The 25,294-nt window shown below is 38.9% G+C and overlaps 1 protein-coding gene across 1 annotated transcript in view; it reads left to right on the top strand.

The window, feature by feature from the left end:
• Positions 1-25,294, top strand: part of itga9 (integrin, alpha 9) — a 385,198-nt gene that overhangs the window by 20,868 nt on the left and 339,036 nt on the right. The window contains exons 4-5 of the mRNA XM_072571044.1: positions 16,185-16,308; positions 21,136-21,203. Of these exons, the coding sequence (XP_072427145.1) occupies positions 16,185-16,308; positions 21,136-21,203 (192 nt within the window). The remainder of the gene's footprint in view (positions 1-16,184; positions 16,309-21,135; positions 21,204-25,294) is intronic.

The raw sequence follows: 25,294 nt of genomic DNA, 5'->3' as shown, positions 1-25,294 counted from the left end.
TAATTGCTTCCAGCAATATCATCACTAAAATGATTGAAATGATATATCTTCATCAAATTAATAAATGGCTCGAGGACATATGAGAATTAATTGATTGATGGCAACTTAAAATTGTTGTATGCTAGCTGAATGGAACTTCCACAATGGGAAAACATAGCTACAATTGTGGCTCTAATTGCTCTTTTGATGTTTCCAACCAAAACAAAATGACTGGCGTATTGTATATCACAGCTACCTATAGTATGTTATGGATGGTTTATTTAAATTATGACCAGAAAGATTTTAGCTCTTGACTGATGACAGCCCAGTAATCTGTTGTGAAGGTTACCAGTACCTGTGCTTCAAAGCAATGGCAGTGAACTAGGAAAATAAGAAGAAAGATTAAGCTCACATTTCTCAGTGACCTTCTACATGCAGCTTTGTAAGTGGACATATGGGGATCTGAAGACAGAAGTCAGGTTTTGGGAGTGGGTCTCTCATGCACAGCTTTCACCAGTGATTTGATCCTTTTAATGTTTTTGTTGTTTTGCTCAGGCCACCCATTAATTTAGTGCAGAAATAACATTTGTGAAGTGTTTACAGAAATGCTGAAGATCAACAGGATGCTCTGAGTTGATAAAATCTTTTGCATAAGCACATTGACTTGCAGACTGTGAACAGGTGGAAATGTATTTTTGTCGAAAGAATTTTGATAGCTTTAAAACTACATATCTCTTCACTAAGTCGCAACATTATTTTTGGTGGATTATATTTCACTTAGATACCACATAGGCCCAGCTTTGAGCATCAGATAATATATTCACATTTTTAGTTATTTTGCCAAAGTAGTTTTCTGAAAAGAGCCTGTGGTACACATTGGCTATAACAACTGTATTATGACCTTAATTTTTATTGATAATTGTACACTACAATGGTTGTGATTTAGAATGCATGAGGTTATTATTTTTCTTCTAAAATAGACAAATAGCTGACTTTCCTCACCTGTAATATGTGAAATATTTTGTCTTTTACGTTGAGTTCAGTGCTGTTCCTTTTACCCCATCCCCACTTCTGTTCTGGATCTTGTTTGTTTCAGTTGATTGATACTATCATTTTGTTTCTTTATTGCCAGAATCAGTTTTTTTTAAGAGTACTTCAAATATTGGTAACTGAACTACGGCTAATAGTGATAACATTTGAAATAGTTTAATTTAGATAAATGCAAGGTGCTGCATTTTGGGAAAGCAAAGCTTGTACACTTAATGGTAAGGTCCTAGGGAGTGCTGCTGAACAAAGAGACCTTTTGAGTGCAGGTTCATAGCTCCTTGAAAGTGGAATCACAGGTAGATAGGATAGTGAAGAAGGAATTTGGTATGCTTTTCTTTATTAGTCCGAGTATTGAGTACAGGAGTTGGGATGTCATGCAGCTACTGATTAGACATTGGTTAGGCCACTGTTGGAATATTGTGTGCAATTCTGGTCTCCCTGCTATTGGAAGGATGTTGTGAAACTTGGAAATAGTTCAGATTTACAAGGATGTTGCCAGGGTTAGATGAATTGAGCTATAGGGAGAGGGTGAATAGTCTGGGGCTGTTTTCCCTGGAGCATCGGATGCTGAGGGGTGACCTCATGGAGGTTTATAAAATCATGAGGGACATGGAAAGGATAAATAGACAAAGTCTCTTCCCTGGGGTGGAGGAGTCCGGAACCAGAGGGCATAGGTTTCGGTGAGAGGGGAAAGAAATAAGAGACCTAAGGGGCAACTTTTTCAAGCAGAAGGTGGTATGTGTATGGAATGGGCCGCCCAAGGAAATGGTCGAGGTTGGTACAATCGCAACATTTTAGAAGGCATTTTGGATGTGTATATGAATAGGAGGGATTTGGAGGGATATGGGCTGGGTGCTAGCAGGTATGACTAGATTGGGTTGGGATATCTAGTCGGCATGGAAGAGTTGGACCGAAGGGTCTGTTTCCTTTATCTGTACATCTCTATGACTTTATGAATTATTAAATGTGAATATTACTGAAAAGGAAGACTCATTGCTGAAGTCTTTTATCTTGCACTCCTCAGGACAGTCACCAGAATGCCAAATTTCAACCAATCACCATACAAGAAAAAAAGTGCTGATTGGTTAGAAACTCAGCTCTGGCTGCGATGTTGCTATGGAGAAAGCAATAGGTTACTCTAGGCACCCTATGCTGCAGGGTAATTAATAAATTTGCACGGCTTGAACATATTCTTTGAGCTTGCAGAGAACAATTCCCTGCAAATGAATGTATCTGACTTTCAGCAAGGGGAAATGAGCCAATATAACCTCAACTGAATATCTGAAAATTGTTATTAGTTTAGCTGTTAGTGTACACAGCATTTCTCAATCAGTGCTGCCTAACCTCAGGTTCACTTCGAACCATTGACCTTTTGTTTTGAGTTTTGAAAGTAAAGGCTGGTTGATTTTGGTATGTACTGTTCATTAGGAAAAGCCAAAAGAATATGTTGTTTGATCTGATCAGCCACTTATTAAACTAAAATCACACAAACCCAGGTTATGGTCCAACAGGTTTACTTAGACGTACTAGCTTTTGGAGCGCTGCTCCTTCATCAGGTAAAGAGTGGGGCAGGATCGTAGGACGCTGAATTTATAGCAAAAGATTATAGTGTCATGCAACTGATATGATATATTGAACAAACCTAGACTTAACAGCAGTCTGATAACTAAGTTCTATACCCATGAGGACAGTATCAACCTTGATCTTGAGCTCACATCACATTGCAGGTAACCCCACCACACAATATACTCCCACACACACATACACAGACCCTCTCTCACACATAATCACACACACACTGTATTTTATATATATACACCATGCACTCACATATACACACATGTGCACCCTCCTCCCTCTCCTGTCAAAAAAATAAAATTGGACCTCCGCTTAATACATAGACAGAATCCTCGCAGGAGCTCACATCTAAATTGTATTGTCTAACCTGAGATATCACCTCTTGTATGTTAATAAAACCTTTAATTATCTAGGGACAAAGACTTGAAAGGAATACAGATTTTGCATTTTAATCAGCAGTCTACCTCCTAACTAATTAAAGGGTTCAACAAGGACAGCTAGTTTTAAAGTTGTTAACTTTTTGCTTCGGAGAACTGTGTCTTATACCTTCCAATTATACCATGTCTGAGGAAAGTGTGGAGCTCTGAAAGCTTGCAGTTTCAAATAAACCTCTTGTTATATGTAGGTCAGTGAATGGATTTAAAAAAAAATGATAGATTGAGAGGTTATTCACTGGTATGAAGAAGGAAAAAAAACAATTTCTCTTAAGCAGGTAACCTATACAATGCTGCAGAATAGAGAGATCTGGGAGTCTTTAGACGTGCAGTGTGCATCTAAGCTGGTATAACTAATTAAGAAGGCAAATGGAATGTTGCCCTTTATTGCAAGGGGTTTGGAACACAAAAACAGAGTCTTCTTGCAACTGTCCAAGGCATTGGTGAGACCACACCTAGAATAGTGTGATAAGTTTTGATCTCCTTACTTAAAAGGGATATAATTCCATTGGAATCAGTTCAGAGAAATTTCACCTTGGATGAGTGATTGTCTTACGAGTAAAGTTTGAGCAGGTAGGGCTCATACCCAGTGGAATTTAGAGGAATGAGAAGTGATCTTATTGAAACTTCAGATTCTTTTTGAGCTTTACAGCATAGTTTAAAAAAATTCTTTTGCAGGTTGTGTATGCCAACATATATTGCCCATCCCTAATTGCCCTTGAGGTTGTTGGTGAGCTCTCTTCTTGCATTGTTGCAGTCCATGTGGGGTAGACACTTCCACTGTCCAGAATATGGACCCAGTGCCAGTGAAGGAATAATGATATCATTCAAATTCAGAATAATGTGTAACTTGAAGGGGAACTTGCAGGTGACGGTGCTGCCATGCATCTGATCATATTATCCTTCCAGATTGTGGGAGGTTCATGGTTAGAAAGGTACTGTTGAAGGAAGATATTCACAGTTTCAGGGTTACCCATTCACAACTGAGAATGAAAGGAATTTCTTCTTTCAAACTTGTTAATCTTGTTAATCTCTCTGTACCCAGAGAGCTGTGAAAGCTGGTATTGAGCATATTCAAATAGACAGAAACTGTAGAAAGTTGAGAGTAATGAGAACGAGGGAACAGTCCAAAAATGTGCAGGTTAGGTGAATTGACCATGCTAAATTGCCCTTAGTGTTAGGTGAAGGGGTAAATGTAGGGGAATGGGTCTAGGTGGGTTGCTCTTCGGAGAGTTGGTGTGGATTTGTTGGGCTGATGGGCCTGTTCCCACACTGTAAGTAATCTTAAAAAACATACAAGTTCAGATCAGCCAAGGTATCAGTGAATTTTGCAACAGTCTTGAATGGTGTTATACTCTGTCTGCCCTTATTTCCTGTATTCTAGTGTCTGTGTTTTTTTTAACTGAATGATATGATCTTTGAAGTGTCTTTGAAATTAGAATCAGTTATTGGCCTCTCACAGCTGAAGCCTGAAGTGGTTACTGCAAGATTTGAAGGCACTTATTAACCTTTACAATACCATTGGTGTGTCAAAATACGGAATAGTCCAATTGGGTACGCCATTCAATGAATGTGATCTCAACATTGAACCACCAACATTATATTAGAGAAAAGCATAACCTCTTATTGAACTTAAAAGATAGAATTGTTTATACACTGCAGGGTTCATGGTGGCTAAAATGTGTTGTTGGAAATTCTGAATATCAGATAAAATGTTTCATGTGTAACTTTAGAGTTTTTTTAAAAATTAAACCTGGTTATTAGTAATTACAAGAATATGCCTGGGCTGTCTGAAGATTGTAGCTGATTTTGAAGTTTGTGGTGTTCGTTGCCTGCTGGGATGTTGTGCAATAAAAGTAATCTTACTTTCTGTTCTGGTGTCAGCAATGGGCAAGTTGAGACCACTGTTCAGTCTACGTGAGTTAATTCATGATCCATTCCAGGATATGAGCACACTAATCTTAGCAGACAATTCAGTTCAATGTAACGTAGTGCTGTATTGCCAGCTGCTACAATTTAGGTAGTGTGATCACAATCACCACATATCAGAACCACATTTTTTGTTGTAAAGCGCTTTGGGACATTCTGAAGTCATAAAACTTGTTGTATAAACTTAAATCTTTTTATTATTCAACAAAGATGTGGTCTATTACTACAAAAAGAATCCCCAAAATATTCAGAAACTTAAATGTGCTAATTTGCTTAATTCTGAGAAGGTTCTGACATTTTTTCATGTATGTTTAAAAATGCATTTGGTTTAATGCTTGATGAGAAAATTGATGCAATTGTGGACTATCAAATAGCGTTACTTTGAGAAAAGGTGTTAGAAAGTGCTGAAATATAGATTTGAACTATTTTTGTAAACGAAAGTATATCACAGTTCAAGGGGCACTGTTTATAATTTAACACATGTATTTATTGTCTTGCATTTGGGAAAAAGATAGGGAACTGTGCATTGTATTGCAACAATGATATATGTCATAACAGGGTCATGTTTTTTAATGCACAACATGCTGCCAAATGAACAAAACAAAATTGTTAAGCACTTCTTAATGAAGAAACCTTTAAGAACCATTTTATTACTTTGCATTTTTGGTGGGAATGCTAACTGAATGAGAATTCCCATTGGAAAATTGTTTTCTGCATGTTAAGAAAGGTTAAACAAGCAAAGATTAATGATCTGAGAAATGAGCAGATGTGGAATCCTGATATTTCAGCCGTATCAAGAGCCAGCATGGATTTACTATGGGGAGGTCATGCCTGACAAACCTGTTAGAATTCTTTGAAGAGGTAACAAGTAGGTTAGACCAGGGAAATTCAGTGGATGTTATCGATCTAGATTTCCAAAATGCCTTTGATAAAGTGCCTCATAAGGTGCTGAGAAAAGTAGTGTTTGAGGTCAGCTATTGGCATGGATTGAGGATTGGCTGCCCAACAAAAGGCACAGAGTTAGCATAAACGGTTCTTTCTTTGGAATGGCAGCCAGTGACAAGTGGTGTCCCGCAGGGTTCAGTGTTGGGTCCACAGCTGTTTACTTTTTATATATTATTGATCTGATTAATGGACTGGGGGCATTCTGGCGAAGTTTGCTGACGATACAAAGTTAGGTGGGACAGGCAGGTAGTACTGAGGAGGTGGGGAGGCTGCAGAAAAATTTAGACAGTTTAGGAGAGTGGTCCAGGAAATGGCTGATAAAATTCAATGTGAGCAAATATGAGGTCTTGCGCTTTGGAAAAAAAGAATACAGGCATGCACTATTTTCTAAATGGTGAGACCATTCATAAAGCCGAAGTACAATGGGATCGGAAAGTGCTAGTCGAGGATTCTCTAAAGGTTAACTTGTAGGTTGAGTCTGTGATTAAGAATGCAAATGTAATGTTGTTGTTTATCTCAAGAGGGTTGGAATATAAAGCAGCAATGTGCTTTTGAGACTTTGTAAATTTCTAGTTATGCACCACTTCGAATATTGTGTCCAATTTTGGGCCCCACACTTCAGGAAGGACATACTGGTACTGGAGCGTGTCCAGCAGAGATTCACACAGATGATCCCTGGAATGGTGGGCCTAACATACAATAAACGGCTGAGGATCCTGGGATTGTGTTCATTAGAGTTTAGAAGGTTGTGGGGAGATCTAATAGAAATTTACAAGATAATGCATGGCTTAGAAAGGGTGGACGCTGGGAAGTTGTTTCCATTAGGTAGGCAGACCCGTGGGCACAGCCTTAGAATTAGAGTGGGTCAATTTAGAACAGAAATGAGGAGATATTTCTTCAGCCAGAGAGTGGTGGGCCTGTGGAATTCATTGCCATGGACTGCAGTGGAGGCCGGGACGTTAAACGTCTTCAAGGCAGAGATTGATAAATTCTTGATCTCACAAGGAATTCAGGGCTACGGGGAGAGTGCGGGAAAATGGAGTTGAAATGCCCATTAGCCATGATTAAATGGCAGAGTGGACTGGATGGATCAAATGGCCTTACTTCCACTCCTATGTCTTATGGACTTTATTCTAAATGATTGTTGTGTTCCTTGATATACTTTCAAATATGAAACAACGTTTTGTGAAAGGCATGTAAAAAAGAAAATGATTAGCAAATGTAGATGTGGGTCCATTACAGGCAGAGACAAGAGACTTTGTAATAGTAAATGGAGAAGCTATATAAGTAATTTGTCTGTCTTCAAGAGGTCACAAAGTTTTCCTGAAATAATTAAAAGCTATGGGTCTCATGTGATTGGGAATAAATTTAGTATTATTAAAAAAAAAGTAGTATTGGAGAAATTAATGGAAGTAGAAGTTGACAAATACTTGGGAGCTGATGACCTTCACTCAAGAGTGTTGAAGTAGATGGTTACAAAAATAATGGATGCATTGGCGATCATCTTTCAAAGGTCTATTAATTTACCAATGATGCTTGTAGATTTGGAAGGTCTCAAATAGAATCCCCCTGTTTGAGAAAGGAGAGAATAAGAGGTTTTTCTTTTACATGTATTGACTGCCTGCAGGTTGTGCATTTTATGAGCAAAATAGAATGTATCTGCAAATATAATTCTGCAAATACAAATTTACCCATAGAGTTAAATGTGTGCGTTTGCATGTGAGAGAGAAAGAAAGAAAGTGAGTGTGTTAGTGTGCCTGTGTGCATGCGTGTGTGCGAAAGCTTGGTAAAGTGTGTGGGTGTGATGAAGTTTCAGCCTGTGAAAGGGTGTGTGTGGGTATGAGTATGGGGCTGGTGTATGTGTGTGTCTGAGAGATAGCATGTGTATGAGAGAGCGTCTGTATGATTGTTTGAGTGCGTAGTGTAGTGGGGTCTCCTGCAGTGTGACATGAATCCAAGGCCCTGATTGAGGCCATCCTCATGTGTACCGAAATTGGTGATCAGTCTCTGCTCAGCCACTCTGCATTGTTGCGTATCCCGAAGTCCACCTTGGAGGATTCTCACTCGAAGATCTGAGGTCGACTGTCCCTGATGACTGAAGTGTTCTCTGACTGGGAGGGAACACCCTTGTCTGGTGATTGTTGCGCAGTGTCCATTCACCCATTGTCATAGTGTCTGCTTGGTCTCATCAACGTACCATGCCTTGGGGCATCCTTGCCTGCAGTGAATGAGATAGACAGACAATGTTGGCCATGTCACATGAGTACTTGCCGCGTACATAATGGTGGTGACCCACGGGTGATGGTGGTATCCGTGTCGACACTCTGATACATCCTGCATTGATTGACTTGACAGGGTTGTACGGTGTTGTGGTTGATGTCCCTAAGACTGGACAGTTTGCTGCGAACAGTCCTCTGCTAAGGTTTGGCGGTTGTTTAAAGGCTATGAATTCTGTGTCTTATGGTCTTCTACAACCACCTGATGAAGGAGCTGCACTCCGAAAGCTGGCCTGATAAACCTAATTTGGAGATGCTGGTATTGGACTGGGGTGTACAAAGTTAAAAAATCACACAACACCAGGTTATAGTCCAACAGGTTTAATTGAAAGCACTAGCTTTCGGAGCGCTGCTCCTTCATCAGGTGGTTGTGGTAAATCTATTGGACTATAACCTGGAGTTGTGATTTTTAACTTTGTCACTAGACTGCTCTTGGAATATCATGTGCAGTTCTGTACCCCGTGCCTAAGGAAGGATACACTTGTTATGCGAGAGTGCTGCAAAAACACATTGTTCAAATGAAGAGAACAATCTTGATATATGATAATTAACATCAATGACATGGTCAGCTTGTGAGACAGGATGCAGATGTGTAGCCTCACTTATTTGTTGTAGAATTGACCTTTTTTTTATCATTGTCTACCTTCAACCCATATTCCCGCTTTGTGAATTCTGCATTGGGTGCAGAACCATGCAAAATTCCTCCAATCCTCAAGATGAATTGATTTTCTACATACAGTTTGGCTGTATTGCCTTTCCTAATCTCAATGTGGTCAATAGGAAGAGATTGCCTCTTGTTTAATGGCTAATTTCACAATTGCTTGTCAACCAGCAGGGATGCCATTCAGCTGTTTGCCATTAGTGGAATGCATATTCAGCAATTGTTCACAGTCAGTTAATTAGCTTTAAAGTCTATTTCATTCATTTTCTTGTCACTAAAGTTTGTAACAACAAGTATGCAACAACACTCAGAATTTAAACTTGAATTAGCATCTTTGCTGCTTGTCGATGAAATGACAAGCTTATGATCTTGTAAGTGCTCTTTTACATGTTGAATTTCATTTCACTCTCGCACTATTTACAGCTATGACATTCCTGTCTTCATAAATTCTGTGGGCAGTTCATTCCATCTGCTGCATTGCATTCTCTTATTTCCTGACCCTTTGAGAGTTATTCTAAAGTCTGTTGAAGAACAATGTGTACAGGAAATTGTCTGAAGACAATAAATTTGGGGTTATATCTGATTTACTAAGTCACTAGAGGTTGTACTTGTGGTTTATAGTGAATACTTTAGTGTTTCATGATGTGTGCACTCTCTGTCTTCATTTGTCTCTCCTCTACTATCTTTCTATCTTTGTGCTAGGTCTGCCTTCACTCTCTCAGCACCTCAGATTTAGTATAAGGAGATCTATTGAGCGATCACATCTGATGACAGGTCAAATTACTGGCAGCAAGACCCAGTGGAATGAAAAGCAGATGATCAAAGCAAACAGATAGTACAACCGGCTGCAACTTATCAGCTGGAGTTGGAAGCATTTCCAGTGCTGAAGGCAGTTCAGAAAGATAATCAAGAGACTATTCCTGAACCTTTAGAGGTCTGAGGTGTGAGAAACTTAAGAGGCCTGGGCTGTTTAGCCTCAAAAAGATGTAACTGGGAGGTAATCTTACAATAAATTGGAATAGTACATTGAATGCTAAAGCTAAATCTGGAATATTATTTTCTGAAAAGAAATCATTCAGATAGTGTGTGCAACACTTGCTGGGCCAAAATTTATTGAACATCCTTCGTTGCCCTTGAGATGGTGGTAGTGAGTTGCCTATTTGAATTGTTGCAGTCCACATGCTGTATGTGGGTGCACAATGCCATTAGGAAGGGAGTTCCGGGACTTTGACCCAATGGCACTGAAGGAATAGTGATATATTTCCAAATCAGGAAGACTTGTAGCTCAGGTTGAGGTTTTGGATGTAGGTTTGCACACGGAGCTGGAAGGTTCATTTCCAGACGTTTCGTTACCCTACTAGGTAATATCCTCAGTGGACCTCAGGCAAAGCAATGCTGAAAATTCCTGCTCTCTGTATATATGTTTGGGTTTCTTTGGGTTGGTGCTGTCCTTTCCTGTGGTGAAGTCACTTCCTGATCCTTTTCTCGGGGCGTGGTAGGTGGGGTCTAACTCAATGTGTTTGTTGATAGAGTTCCGGTTGGACTGAAATTTATAGTGGTGGTCCCATGCAGCTCCTGCACTTGTCCTACCAAACAATTGTGACTGTGTGTGAAAGGTGCTTATGTAAGCACCTTGGGTGAGTTTCTCCAGTGCATCTTTTAGATGAGACACACTGCTGCGATTATGCATCAGTGATGGAGGGAGTAAAGTTTTATAGATATAGCAATTAAATGGACTGGTTTATTGAATGTTGTTAGAGTTGCACTCATCCAGGCAAGTGGGGAGTATTCCATCACATGCCTGACTTGTTCCTTTTCGATGTGTGATTTATTTGCGGCAGGTTTCCTAGCCTCCGACTGGCTCTTGTAGCCATTGTATTTATAAGTCTATTCTAATTCAAAGTTAAAAATCACATAACATTAGGTTATAGTCCAACAGGTTTAATTGGAAGCACACTAGCTTTCGGAGCGACGCTCCTAATTCAGTTTGTGGAGAATGGTAATCTGCAGAATGTTGATAGTAGAGGATTCATTTGTTATACAATTGACTGTCAAGAGACAATGGTTAGATTCTATTTTGTTGGAAGTGGTTATTGCCTGGTATCTGTGTGGCACGAATGTTATTTGTGAAATTGTGTGTAGGACGAAGGAATACAATTTAAAACTGCTGTATGTTTAGATTTTCATTTGAAGCTACAAGTCCTAACAGTTCTGATTTTGCTCTGCCCATCAGAATTTTGAGTATCTGAATTGTTGAGCTCAGTTACTTGCATGGTCTAAAAAATAGATTCTTGGCCCAGTCTCATCACGTGGCAAATTTGGGGATAATGGGGGTATTCAAAGAGGGCCTGTGTAATTCGGAATGAAGGTTGTACATTTTACTTGAAAGCAAATAAGTTAGCGGATGAAGATAAAGTAGATGTTTTTCTCATCCTAATGGGACAAAATGCTTTTGAGGTGACGTCTGACCAGTGTTGCTGGCAAGACCATAGTATTGTGGTTTATTCTGAAACTAATGAAATTCTGAATTTGAATTATGGTGTTGCTAAAAATAGGATTGTACTTAAATTGTACTCCATGAAATGAAGGAATTGCCAAGTGAGACTATTGGAGAACGTAGTCTGCAGTTAAAGAACTTCAGAGGCTAGTCAACGAGATTGCCGTAGGTGATCAGCTTCACTGCTTCCCCTGCTATTGGGATTTGTAAATTTAAGTTAGTTCATTAATGACTGTGTTTAAAATTTAAGCATGTTAACTTGACTGGGTGCGCAACAGCAATTTTATATACAATTGTGAGCAAGGCCTATTGCTGGGTCCCGACCTACATCTGTCAGAGGTACACCAATGGGGAATCTTCCAGCAGATGTCCAATGGTGGGTGTACTTGGGAGGTCAGAAGCCCATTGGGAGGTCCACAGCACTTGACAGATGGAAAAAGGTGAGAACTGCTGAGGCAGGTATGAGTGTGAAAGCATCTGAAAATGGAGCTACTTTGCGATGTTGTGTTTCTAGCTGACACTGGTCTGGTCAGACTGCATGGTCAAACCTAGTTTGATCAATTTTTTTTGCAGTTTGGTTACCACTGTGTTCAGTCACTGACCATTTTCACAAGAGGCTACCACTGTACTTAAAAAAAAAAACTTATGCTTTTTTTTTGCCCTATTTGTAATTAACATAACTGTTTTGCCCTCGGGTTGTTTTGCTATAACGTGTATTTCAATAACAAAAATTCATTGTAACATGGTTGCTGAAATGGGGACTGTTTCTAAAGCACGAGCATTTAAACGTGTATTGGCTGTAATGGGAGTACATCTCCAGTGCGTTAAATGCTGTTTCTAAAGTGTGGTTTGTCTATATTGCGAGGTTGCACCAGAATGCAACGCTCGCGTTACAGAAGAACTACCTGTATATACGAACTGTTTGAAATGGTTTCAGTGGTGCAGAGGGACCACTGAACTGAGAGACCTGGGATAAAGTCCCACCTCCTTCTGATGTGTGTAATTACATGTCTGAACAGGTTGACTAGAAAGATGGGTAGAACAGTTTTATTACAGTTACCAGAAATAAAAATTCGAACCTTTTGCCCTCAACTTACCATTCTCATAATTAAGTGAAGAACCACCCTGTTTGGCTGCATATGGACTTTGGTCCACACCATGGCAGGGGAAAGTAAAGCAAACGTAGATTTGGAGGTTATCTCTGAGCTACTATGAGCCCCCAGACTCAGCAGGGACCAATCCAACACTAGTAACTCTAGATGAAGACTGAATTGACTGAGTTGACTGTCCATCATTGACAAGTTTGTAGTCACTGTAATCGTACATCTGCCTCTGGCAAACAGCATATTTCAGGAGCTGGTATAATGGAATGCAACAGCTTTCCAAACTCCTCTCCCCTGCCTCTGAAGCTGTCTCTGTAGGGTTCATAATGGTTCACCCCTGTTGTGAGGCTGCAATTACAAGCTTATTGAGCCACCTCAAACTGACGGACATAATGTCAGCTTCCAGAAAATGGCCCCACTTTTCTGAGGAAATTGAGACTAGAAACTAATTGTAACTACTCCTCCCTTGTGCTTCATTTCCATAGTTGTCATCGCCTGTGCCTATGTTATCTGGAGTCCTAGGACTGTCTACCTTAGGAAACCTGGATGATTTTCCTTTTGCAAAATATTGCTGTGTTTCCCTAATTGCCTTGAGAATTTCCAAGTGTGCAGCTGTCACTTTCTTACTGGTTAATTCCAACACCTTCACCACAAGTGTCAAGCTAATTACTTAATTGTTTTCTCTCTTCTGCCGCCTTGAATACAGGGGTAATATTTGCTCCTTTCCAGTCTGATTGGATCTTTCTATCATCTAACAAGATTTGTGTAATTAACACCAATGTGCATCCATCTCAATAGCAACTTTTGGTAAGACCCTAGGAAGAATCGACCTGGAGACTAACCTATCACTGCACCAATCCATTCAGTACCACTTCCCTAATGATTGGAATTTTACCAAGTTTTTCTTTGCAGTGGCCAAATTTACATAATTACTCGGACTTTTTTTTTGTAACCTTCATAGTGAAGACACAAACAAAATATTTATTCAATACAGTCATTTCTTTATTATCCACTATTAATTCACCATTCTCCCCTTCTGGATGATCAAAACTCAATTTAATTACTCTTTTCTTTTCAAATATACATAGAAATTCTTGCTATCTGTTTTTACATTTCTAGCTAGCATCCTCTCATCCTCTAAATTTAATTATCCTGATTTAATTATTTTTCCCATTCTTTATATTCTGATCAATTAGCTGACCTGCCACTCCTCTTTACAAAATTATATGCTTTTTGCTTAAGCTTGAAGCATTCTTTAATTCCCTTAGAATTTTTCTTTATAATTCTTATTTTGAGTATTCTGAAGTATCCCTTGTAATATCTGGCAGATTATACAGATCTATCTCCTAGCTTAGTTCCAATTCAATTTAGCTTCCCCAGCTTTCATGCACGTACAGTTGCTCTTATTTACGTTTAAAATACGCAAACCTCTCCCGTTCAAGCTAGATGTAAAAATTTAATCATACTGTGGTCAATGCTAACAAGGAGTACCTTTTTAATCGCAGGTCCTCAATGTCCCAAATTGAAATGTCGAAATGAAGTTAGCACGACTTTTGTGCCATATTTGGAATGCACAGCTTGAAAGAATGCTGGTAGCAAATTCAGACAGGATTTTTATTTTAAAGAGAAATGGATAAATATTTAAAGGGAAAAAGTTTGCAGGTTATGGCAAAAAGGGAAATTATTGTGATTCATTGGACTCTTTCAAAGAGCTGGCATGAGCACAATAAATGAGCTGTTAGGTGCACAATTTTATGTTTTTATTATTTAAATGTTATGTTAGGTTTAGCTGTAGCAAGTTACAAATATTTTCTTCTACATTTATTGTTAATAAAATGTCATCTATTATCTGTCCTTCCTTCAGACATAATGTCCTGCATGGTAAGTCCCAATAGCAATACTGCTTTCATCTTTTAACTTGGTGATAGTATTCTGATTCAGAAAGTTATAGATGTAATGTTCACTTCAAGACTTAAGCATACAGTCTGGACTGATATTTCTGTACTGCATTTTGGACATGCTGAAGATATTAAATATTCTATAATTAATGCAGGATATTTAATTTTACTGACTGGTTTAGGATTCTCCACTCAGCAGTATATCCTCCCTTTCCTGGTAAAATTTCTGAAAAGAAAGTGTGGTCAATGACAATATCTTAGGACAGCTGAACATGTGATTCAGACCCAGATTTTCCTGTTTTTGAGATTACTACCCTACCACTCCATCTGATGAAGAAAAGGACCTGAACTGCTGCTGAAGCACTAATAGAACAATGACCCCCTTTCATTGGTTGCTTCTTACCACTAACAATCTGTACAAGTTGGTGTGGTTATTTTTGTAACTTAGTGGTTTTGTTTTACTCTTTCGTCTCTTTTACTTAAAGTATGCCTGAAAATAGTGTTAGACATTAAAATTATATTGGATGGTTTTAGCCTGCATAATCTGTGTGAAGTGAATTCCAATTGTAATTGATTTTCGGTGGTAATTATTGACATAATACTATGACTGAAGCTTGTATAGCCATGCAGTCCCATGTACGGACAGGGACTATCAAACGGAATACAGAAGATTTTTAAAAATATGCTTTTTGTTTTTCATTACAAATAACCATTTTATCCCTCTGAATATTTATGTGGATTTGAATTTTCTAAGGCCTTGAATAAATTAATTGAACAGGAAGGTAACAGTGCAAATAGAAAAGGAAACAGGTGACTGAACCACATTCTGTCAACAAAGTCTTCCCAATACATGTGGAGGTTTTTCTGACAAAATCATAAATACTAGAATAGAAACAGTTCACATCCTTACAAAGGATGTTGACCTCCCTAGCCTGTATATGGTTTACAGCTCCTGGCAGTGAGCCTTGCTGGGAATTTCCACCACAACATTTTTGATCAGTTCCTGTAACTTCACCGGAGCATCAAAATTGCAGATCAATACATAAATAGAGTTGTGCCATGATACAGCATGGAAACAGACCCTTCAGTCTAACTCATCCTTACTGACCAGTTTTCTGAAACTAAACTAGTTCTTGCCTGCATTTGGCCCATATCCCCCTCAGCCTTTCCTTTTCTCTTCGTGTACTTGTCCAAATGTCTTTTAAATATTGTAACTGCACTTGCATCTACTACTTCCTCGAGCAGTTCATTCCACATACCTTTTGTGTGAAAAACGTACCCCTCAGCTCCCTTTTAAATCTGTCTCCTCTCACCTTTAAAAATTGTCCCCTGCTTTTGAACTCCCTTATCCATGCCTCTCATGATTTTATAGATCTCTATCAAATTCCTGGTCAATCATTAAATACTAAGAGTACTTGGTAGGAAAGTGGATATAAAAAGTCAGTGTGTTGTAATGAATGTACTAATGAAAATCTAACCAGTATTTTGCTCTGAGACCATTTTAAGTTTCTAGTGTTAGTGCTTGTGGACAGTTGAGTTTTTTGTTTACAAATTTTGAGTGCATCTGTGCAAGGTAACAACGTTGTGCAGTAAGACTCGCAGTTCACAACACTGTCAGTTATAGACTAGAGTGTCTAATTATATTTTATATGTGGCATAGCAAAATTGAATGAGATACATTTGACATGGACATTTCACAATGGTAATGATTGTTGACCAAAACAGAGTGACCAGAAATTGAGGACAAAGATAAGATTTCTGCTTGGGAAATACATGGATTATGCAATTTGTAAAATTTCTATGTAAGTGACAAAATTTTAATTTTACTTGATTTTAGGCATGTGCACATCGTTGGAAGAATATACACTATGAGTCAGATCACATCTTGCCTCATGGAGCCTGCTACATCATTCCACCTAATTTGTCTAGAAAAACTAAAGAACTACTCCCCTGTTACCAAGGTAAAGTTCTTGATATAATTATTGCCCATGGAGAGACTAACTAATTTCAACCTTGGGTTTAGAAGAGTTTGTATGTTTGGTAGCGATTCTCTACATATCCAGTTCTCCGTCACCAGTGGCAGAGAGGTATGAGAATAGATACCTTCTCTCAATTTTTAACTTCGTATGGGCTCTGGATGGGACTGATGGCTGTTGATTTTGAACCATCTGACTCAGGTTCCAAAAGATAGAAAGTTTAATGTCATTGTTTTGGTATTGCCTGTGTCTGAGTGAACCTGTTTTGTTTTACTAGGATCAGAACCAATTTCATCATAGAATCCCTAGTGGAGAAGGAGGCCATTCAGCCCATGGAGACAACACTGCCCCTCTGAAGAGTATACCACCCAGACCCACTTCCCTATTCTATATTCTTGTAATCCTGCATTTCCTATGGCTAAACCACTTAGCCTGCACATCTCTGGACACCATGGTCAAGCCACCTAACCTGCATATCTTTGGGAAGTGGGAGGAACTGGAGCACCTGGATGAAAGCCATGCAGGCACTGGGAGAATGTACAAACACCACACACAGTTGCCTGGGGCTGGAATTAACCACTGTGGTACCTGCCACTGTGAGGCAGCAGTGCTAACCACTGAGCCACCATGCTGGCCCATAATTTGTATGCAGTGAAAATGTGTTTCAATCGAAAAGTAACTTCATTGCTTTGAAAATTTGGCATTATCATAGGTGCTATAAGAGTTATCTGTGGACTTGTACTTAGAAAATGTACAGAACTTTTTGTGAGCAATTTGCCTTGCTCTTAACATTTGTCTAGACAATGTCACGGGGCAAAATGTCTGCTCTGGTCTGCATTAAATTATAACAATAAACCTACAGGATACCTATGCCTACTGTCTAACCTCTGACATTACATCTTTGGGGTAAAAACAATGACTGCAGATGCTGGAAAGCAAATACTGGATTAGTGGTGCTGGAAGAGCACAGCAGTTCAGGCAGCATCGGATGCTGCCTGAACTGCTGTGCTCTTCCAGCACCACTAATCCATTACATCTTTGGGCCTAGGCAACACAATGTTGAGTGCAGGAATATTTTTCACTGGGCCTGTATATTTGGAAATTACCTTTAATAATGCTACTGTATTATTGGTGGTTTGATCTTGTTCTCTATGGGTCCATCAGATATTAATACAAGCTCAGGTTGGCATCCTATCACCAAGTCACCACTTTTTTATTTATACGTGCATAGTACTTGGCACTGGGCCTGCTTCTTCAGAGCCAACTCTAAGTGACATTCCTACTTTTTAAAAAACTTTATTTAGCAGTACAGTTTATAAACAATTAGCATTAACAGATATATACAGAGAAACAGCAATTTACAAGGGAGAGGAGTGGCAAAGCCAGATCCCAAATCTGACACTCCTACTTATCTGTCAGCCAGGACTCCCTGATTGGACCAGGTTAACAGCCCCCATCAAGGAACTCGTATTTTGAGGTCCACCTGGCTGACCACGTTATAGTCACTACAGTCTGAATTCAAAGTCCTTGGGACTTATTTTTTGATAGCAATTAAACATTACTATCCAAGGCTGATTGTTGGAATGGTTTTGAGCTAGATAGTCGATTTTTAGACTTGACTGACCAGCAGAAATTTTGACTGAAAAACCAGACAAGAGACATCACCTTTTAAGTAATACCACCGAAATAAAATCGACTTGCATTGCAATTCCACATTGAGAATATTTAATTTGGTTTGTTCAGATCAGTGACAATATCTTTAATTGGCCAGTGTAATTGTCTTTCAGACAAAAGTGCAGAATTATCTCTGTCACAATAGGCTCACTCCATTCCAGACGGATTAATTAATCAGATTTCTTGACAGACAAAGAGAAATGGGAACATTGACACACATTGCACTACACACAGAAGTGTGAAATGTGCAGGAAATAGATATGCTGTACGCCCCATTCAGATTCTGCTTCAACTACACACTTGCCATGTTCCATTGAGGTTTATGCCGCCTAACTGCAGGTGAATGGATTAATGAGTGAGCTCAATATGATTATGTGCAGCATACTAATTCAGCTGATCTTTGTCACCATTAATGTCACAAAGAAAATAGCTTTAAATATTGATATTTAGTATCTAAGAATTATAGAATGGTTGCAACACAGCTGGATACAATTCCACTTCTGCAAGAACAATTTTGTGAAGCCCACTGTCTCTACTCTTTCCCTACAGTTCTACAGTTGATTCCCTTTTCGATGTTTATCCAAATCCCTTGTGAAAGCCATAATTGAATTTGCTCTCCAACACCCTTTCAGGATATGCAATCCAGATATTAACTGCTTGCTGCAGGAAATATTTTTCCTGTATTTCACCTTCAGTTCTTTTGCTAAACACTTCCAATCTGTTGTCTGGTCCTCAAACATACTATCAGAGAGAACAGTTTCTCCCTATTTACTCTGTCTGGATGCCTCATGAGTTTGAATGTATCTACTCAATCTATTTGTAGACTTCTCTTTTCTAAGGAGAAGCCTTAATGTTTCCAATATATTTATAGAATTGAAATCATTCATCCCTGGAATCTTTATTGAAGATCTTTAGCACACATTTCTGTAAAATCTTTCTAAAGTGGAGTGCTCAGAATTAGATGCACTAGTTGAGACTGTAGCAGTACTTTATAAAGCTGTGTTATTTGCTCACTTTTGTACTTTATGCCTCTATTTATAAAGCCCATGATTTACTTCTGTAATCATTTTATCAACCTGTACTTTCCCCTTCAATAATTTGTGTACACCCTTTAGAATTATCTTTTACTTTATAGTGCCTCACCTTATGAAATGTTTCTGTTAACCTTTTTCAGCATTCTCACTCATTCATCTAGCCTGACCAGGTTCTCTCAAAGACTGTTGTTGTAGAGAATAATGATGCTGAAAGGATTAATTTTAGACAGAATTGAACTGCACCTAGTTGGATAATCACATACAATCCATCAGTATTTTCCATTGATCTCATGCAACTTAACAAGGTGGTCGTGAGGGAATCCATCCCATGTCCAGCATTGAAGAGAATTTATCCAAGTTGTCTAAAAGTCAAGTTATCACTAAAATTGATGCCAATAATGGGTTTTGACAGGTACTATGAGCTCTGAAGTCGAGACTGCTTACTACCTGGGAGGTTTTGCTTCAATAGACTCCCATTTGGAATGTTTCAGCCCCAGAGGTTTTTATCAAAGAACGATGCCTAATATTTTGCAAGGTTTAGATGATGTCACCATGTGGATGAAATATTGATACATGGGGAGAAGTTGAAGAATAAGACCAGTGAGTTAACACATTTGTTAAGATACCTGCAAGCTAAAAGGCATATCCTCAATAAAAAGTATGAATGTTCAAAGGTATATATTTGCTTCTTGGGGATACAGAATTGACAAGGATGGAATAATATTAGATTTAGAGAGAAAGAAGGCTGTTAAACAATTTTCCACTTAGAAATCTTTGCAGGTGATAAAATAATTTCAAGGCATGGTAAAGGTAAAGCAGTTGGTGAAATCTTTGCCTCGGTTAACAACCACCACTTAGCTCTTAAAGCAGTTTCTCAAGAAGGTGCAAGGTGGTCTGGGACTCTCACCAAGGCAATGCTTTCTACAAGTTTAAAGACATGATGATATCCAGGCCCGCTACAATCCAGCCTTTCCAAATACCATTGCGTTAGATGCTTTAGCTGTTAACATTGGAGTTAGTGCCTTTTCAGGAGCAACCGGAATGATTTCAGAAAGTGGTGCATTGTTGTTAGACACAGATATTTGTGGGATGCAAGAATAGGCATGGTCCTTAAATGTGCATTTTGGGCTGGATTTTTGTGGATGACACACGGGTGACTCAGTAGATCTATCTCCTTTAAAAAGAACCTTGCCCACTGTATTTTTCCTGTGGGAGAGGTGGGCGGTGGGTGGGGTTGGTGTTAGTGGTAGCTTACCATTCTCACTGACTGGCCTCTTTGACAAAATATTAATGATAGGGAAGCCATTTTTCAAATAATGTAGTCCTTACTGATGGGACACATAATTTTCTTCCCATTATTTGCAAGGATGTCTTTGTTATAGGTATCAAGTGAAAACACAATGCCATAAGACAACATGGATTGTACTCTCCCGTGCTGTTTGTCCAATATGAATTTTTACTTTTAAAGAGTGAGATGCTCTCTATATCTGAACAGCCTGGATTGTGCTTCCTGTCTAGATTCCTATTTGCTGAATGAGGGTTGTGGCATCATGGAACCATCCAGTAAGATCACTGCAAACAAACATAATAGAAACAAAAACAAATTTGATTGAATTGAGCAACAAACTGTCACTCTCTGAGACCCATTGTCTACTGCAAAATATAACTCAATTTTTATTCTTATTTGACTATTTAAATTGCTCACAGAGTAAGGTTAGGCTGGAGTATCAACATTCCAGTTCATTTTCCAGATCCCCTAACATGCCAGTAGGGCAGGAAGAGGTCTTTAATTGGCACCTTAAATGGTTCATTAGGCTTTGAGCTGGCCAGTCCCCTGCCACCTTTCACCTGACCTGGCATATGGTGGCAGGAAAATGATGGTCCTCTCACCCTTTGCCTCCCTGCACTATTGAGCCAGCCATACCATCTTCCAGCTTGCCGCCAAAGTGCTAATAAAATTCACCCTAACATGTTTGCAACAGTTAACACGGACATTTTCTTTAAGAGCTGCATGACATGTACTAAAATAAGAAATTCTGAAAAGTATTGACTCTGATTTCTGGTAAAGGTTCTCTCTCATAAATTGTGGATGCTTTTTGTGCAGAGTACAAGAAAAAATATGGTGAGGAACATGGCTCCTGCCAGGCTGGAATAGCAGGTCACTTCTCTGAGGTAAGGAAGCAATCTTTACTGAGATCTGTTTTGTGGAATGCTGTACAATGTCTAGTTCAGTGCAACTATTTGTGGAAATTTGATGCAATGTGAATATTTTCAACTTAAGTCTGATGTAGAAATAAAGGACCCAAAAGAGAAAATGCTGGAAAATCTCAGCAGGTCTGGCAGCATCTGTAAGGAGAGAAAAGAGCTTACATTTCGAGTCTAACTGACCCTTTGTCAAAGGGTCAGCATTTTCTCTTTTGGTTTCAGATTCCAGCATCCGCAGTAATTTGCTTTTATCTAGTAGAAATAAAGGATCTGTCTTAATTACTTAAATCTTTCAGCTGTTCTTGTTTCCCAGAAAATTCTCATGGTTTATTTTCTTTAAATTTACTTAAAGTTCTGATTATTGGTGAGAATTTTGAAACTGAAACCATGTGTTACTATGCTGGTAGCTTTACTGGAATCTTTATATTGTATTTACAGCTAAATATCTGGAACAGAATGGGGTAGTCAAGAAATATGTGACTCCTTAGTCTGCACCCCTCATAAGATTCTATTTGTATTAATTAATTTGTACCCTATAAGTCTTTTGGTGCTTCCAAAGTGCACATGTGCTTTGCATCAGATAAAAGCTTCAGTGAGTGATTCTTGTGGCTTTCATAATCTGAGAGATGTAGAGATTAAGAAATTTTTAATTCTTGATATATTTTACTAAGACGTATAAAGGGAAGAAATGTGTTTGACCTTCAGGTGTAATTTCTATATGTGTTGAGTTCTGGCAGAAGCTCTTTGTGATTCTGTTGAGTTGCTGAACCAGTAATATGATTGACTCTTAACTACCTTCTGACCAATTAAGGATGGGCAATAAATGCTGATCCAATGAACAATATCCAAATTCTATGAACAAATTCATTAAAAAGTCGATACTTGCAGCTGAAGTAACATGTTTTGGGTAACAAACTGAACCCATAGCTATTGTATCCAATCGAATCTCTGTCATTGAGCCATATCTAGTTGCTTTGCAAGTATCTTTAATCAGAGGTTCTGCGTTTTTGAAGGTGAGTTGCTCATCATCAGCTATCTTACTTCAGTCCATTTAAATGAATGTTGTGAGATATCAAGAAACAAGTGAACACGCTGTGTGCAATAAAGTGGACTCCAACAACATTCTGGCTGCATTGCTGAAGACTCATGTCCTAGAATCCTCACCCAAAGTGCTGTAGAATTGTTACAACATTGTCATCTATGCAACAACATAAAAGGTTGCCCAGGTATGTGCTGTCCATGAAAAGCAGGACAAATTAAATCTGGTTGATTACTGGCCTTAGTCTGCTGTCATCAGTTGGAAGGTAACAATACGGCTATCCCTTTATTCCTTTAGTGTTTAGCAATTCATTCCCTTCGATACTGCTGCATGTGCAAACATGGTATACCATCTACAAGCCTAATGCTGAAACTTCCTGGCTCACCTTGTCTTTGATATCATCAAATTGGTTTCTTCTCATCCAGCATGCTTTCCATCTCCTTTTTTAACCCCATCCCCTAAAACTGTTCATTGCCAAATTCTCTAATAAACTATTTGACAACGATAGAAAAACCATGTTATACTGTGTGAGCTGACTTGGAAATGGTTTCCTTTTTCAGATACTGTTCCAGTATTATCATTCCCTGGTACCATGGCACAATGTGGCCCAATCAAAATTACAAAGTGTCTGGGACAATGCTGCATGTGGTTACATGTGTCAGAACGTTTTTGTTGTAAGGTTCTTTTCGAGTTTTTGGGATTACGTTTTGGCTGTAGGGGCTCCTTGGTCAAAATGTTCTTTAAGCTGGATGCCGCCATTAAAGGCTAATGAAGAAATGAGATATTTAGTATTCGGCAGCCACAAATCCAAGAACAATTTAATCTTAATTCATTCACATGCCTTTCCCCTCAGTGTTCCCTCTAAACTGCATGGCTAGAAGTTTCACACAGGTTGGTTGAAACGCTGATGCATTGGCTTTTGCTTCTGGAAGCCACTGGTATGCATGGACCTTGTACGTCCAGGCAGTAGAAGAATATTTTACAGGGAAAGTTGCAACCCACCACTGCTCCATCAGTCCCTGCACCATCTCACCTCACCCCTACGCATTCAACCATCATCCTCCAGATATCATCTGGAAGGTCATGCTCTTGTGAGTTACTTAGACAACATGACTTTTACTACACATTTCCATTTTGTTTTAAAAAAAAACATTTTAATGTATATAAGAGCCAGAAGTGTTTTGTACAAAACAGACAATTTTAAAGCAGGAAGCATTGAAGCATACTATAAAGGGAACACAACTTCCTCAATAGTTGTTTTCCAGAGTACCCAAAGTTTGCCTGGATGTTGTGTTGGCTGCAGCATTTCAGCTGGAAAGAGATGTTAAATAGGCTGGGTTTTTTTTTTGATTTGGAGTGGGGAAGGCTGAGGGAGTCCTGCTGGAGGTGTGCAAAACTTGAGGTGTGTGGGCAGGGTAAATAGAACCATTTCCCCTTTGTAGGAGTCAATAACCAGAGGGGCATAGATTTAAAGTCAAGGGTAGGAGGTTCAGAGAGGACTTCAGAGAGAAATTCTTCACCCAGAGCTATCTGGAACTCACTGCCTGAAAGGGTGGTATAGGCAGAAACCATCACAACACTTAAGTGTTTAGATGATCACTTGGTGCCTAGCACATAAGGTTATAGCCAAAGTATTGGGAAATGAGACGAGAGTAAATAGATGCTTGATGACCAGCATGGACATAATGGAGCAAAGGTCCTTTTGTTTTTGATACTGTATGACTCTATTCCTGTAGTTAATCCTTATCCACAAAATTACGTCTTGGGCAAATATGAAAGAGGAGGAAAGATTAGAAACATTTAACACCTTTTTGTTTAGTGCTTGTTATTCCAACAGTAACTTATAAAGGTAAAGTAAGGCACAGGAGAATGGTTTTGAGGTGAAAAATACAGATTTCACTTTTTTAAATTTGGGGAAATGGTGTAATAATTGTAAATGTGAAAGTGAGTAATGCTGCTTATTGCCCAGCATCCTCTTTCTATTTTATGCTCTGAGCTGCCTCTCTCTCTCTCTTCCCCAGTCACAGGCTCTCTGTCCAACCCTTGCTGTTCCTTCAGTCATTTTTTCTATCCCTGCAGGCACAGCAAGCGAGAGGACCCATCACAAATATCAGCTTAGATAGCATTGTCACATTGCTATTTGTGGGAATTTGATGAGCATCAGTTAGCTCTCATGATTCCCATATCGCAACAGTGAAAACACTTCAAGAAGTTCTTCATTGTGATATCTGATAATTGTGAAAGTGCTACATAAATACAAGCTTTAAAAAATATTTCTACCTTTGTAATACAACTTGATTCTGCTTCTCCTAATCCTCTGAAACACTTTTATCACCTCTAGCAGGCCTTATGCCCTCCACCTCTGTAAACTGAGCTCACACGAAGCTGTAATGTTTTTTCTTACCCACACCAAGTTCTGTCCATCAGCCAAGGCTCACTGATGTAAACAAGCCTCTTGTGTCCTAACATCAAAGCTTTAAAATTCTCATCCTCAAAATTAAATCCTTTGATTGCAATGACTCTGTCTAACTCTGAAACCTTACCTAAAGTTCTACAACCTTTTCTTACACTCTCCATTACACTAACTCTTTTTTTTTAACTTTGCACACCATCTTTTTGCCCACCATTGATAGCTGTGCAAAGCTTTTACAATTCTTCTTTAAAATCTACAAAGCACTTGCTCTCTGTTCTGATGATGGCCTATTTTCTTTGTCGTGAGTGTGGTGCTGGAAAAGCACAACAGATCAGGCAACATCCGAGGGGCAGGAGAATCGACGTTTCGGGCAAGAGCCCTTCATCAGGAATGTCTGGTTGTGTCTTTGGAAAGCAGCTTTGGATGATTTTTTTTTCTTCATTTCAGTCATCAGATAAATGCTATTGCTGTTTGATTTTAAAAAGCAAATTGCTGGAGTATTAATCTGTTTGTCTATGGGTGTCAATTCAGAACAAAGGAGCTTTTCTATTTGAAAATACTGAGCACCCTGGACAATTAAAGATCTGGGTCCTGTTTAAGTATGTA

The sequence above is a fragment of the Chiloscyllium punctatum genome, chromosome 5, assembly GCF_047496795.1.
Source record: "Chiloscyllium punctatum isolate Juve2018m chromosome 5, sChiPun1.3, whole genome shotgun sequence".
Taxonomy (NCBI): domain Eukaryota; kingdom Metazoa; phylum Chordata; class Chondrichthyes; order Orectolobiformes; family Hemiscylliidae; genus Chiloscyllium; species Chiloscyllium punctatum.
Note: the sequence above shows the minus strand (reverse complement) of the source record. Positions and strands in the feature narration are given on the sequence as shown.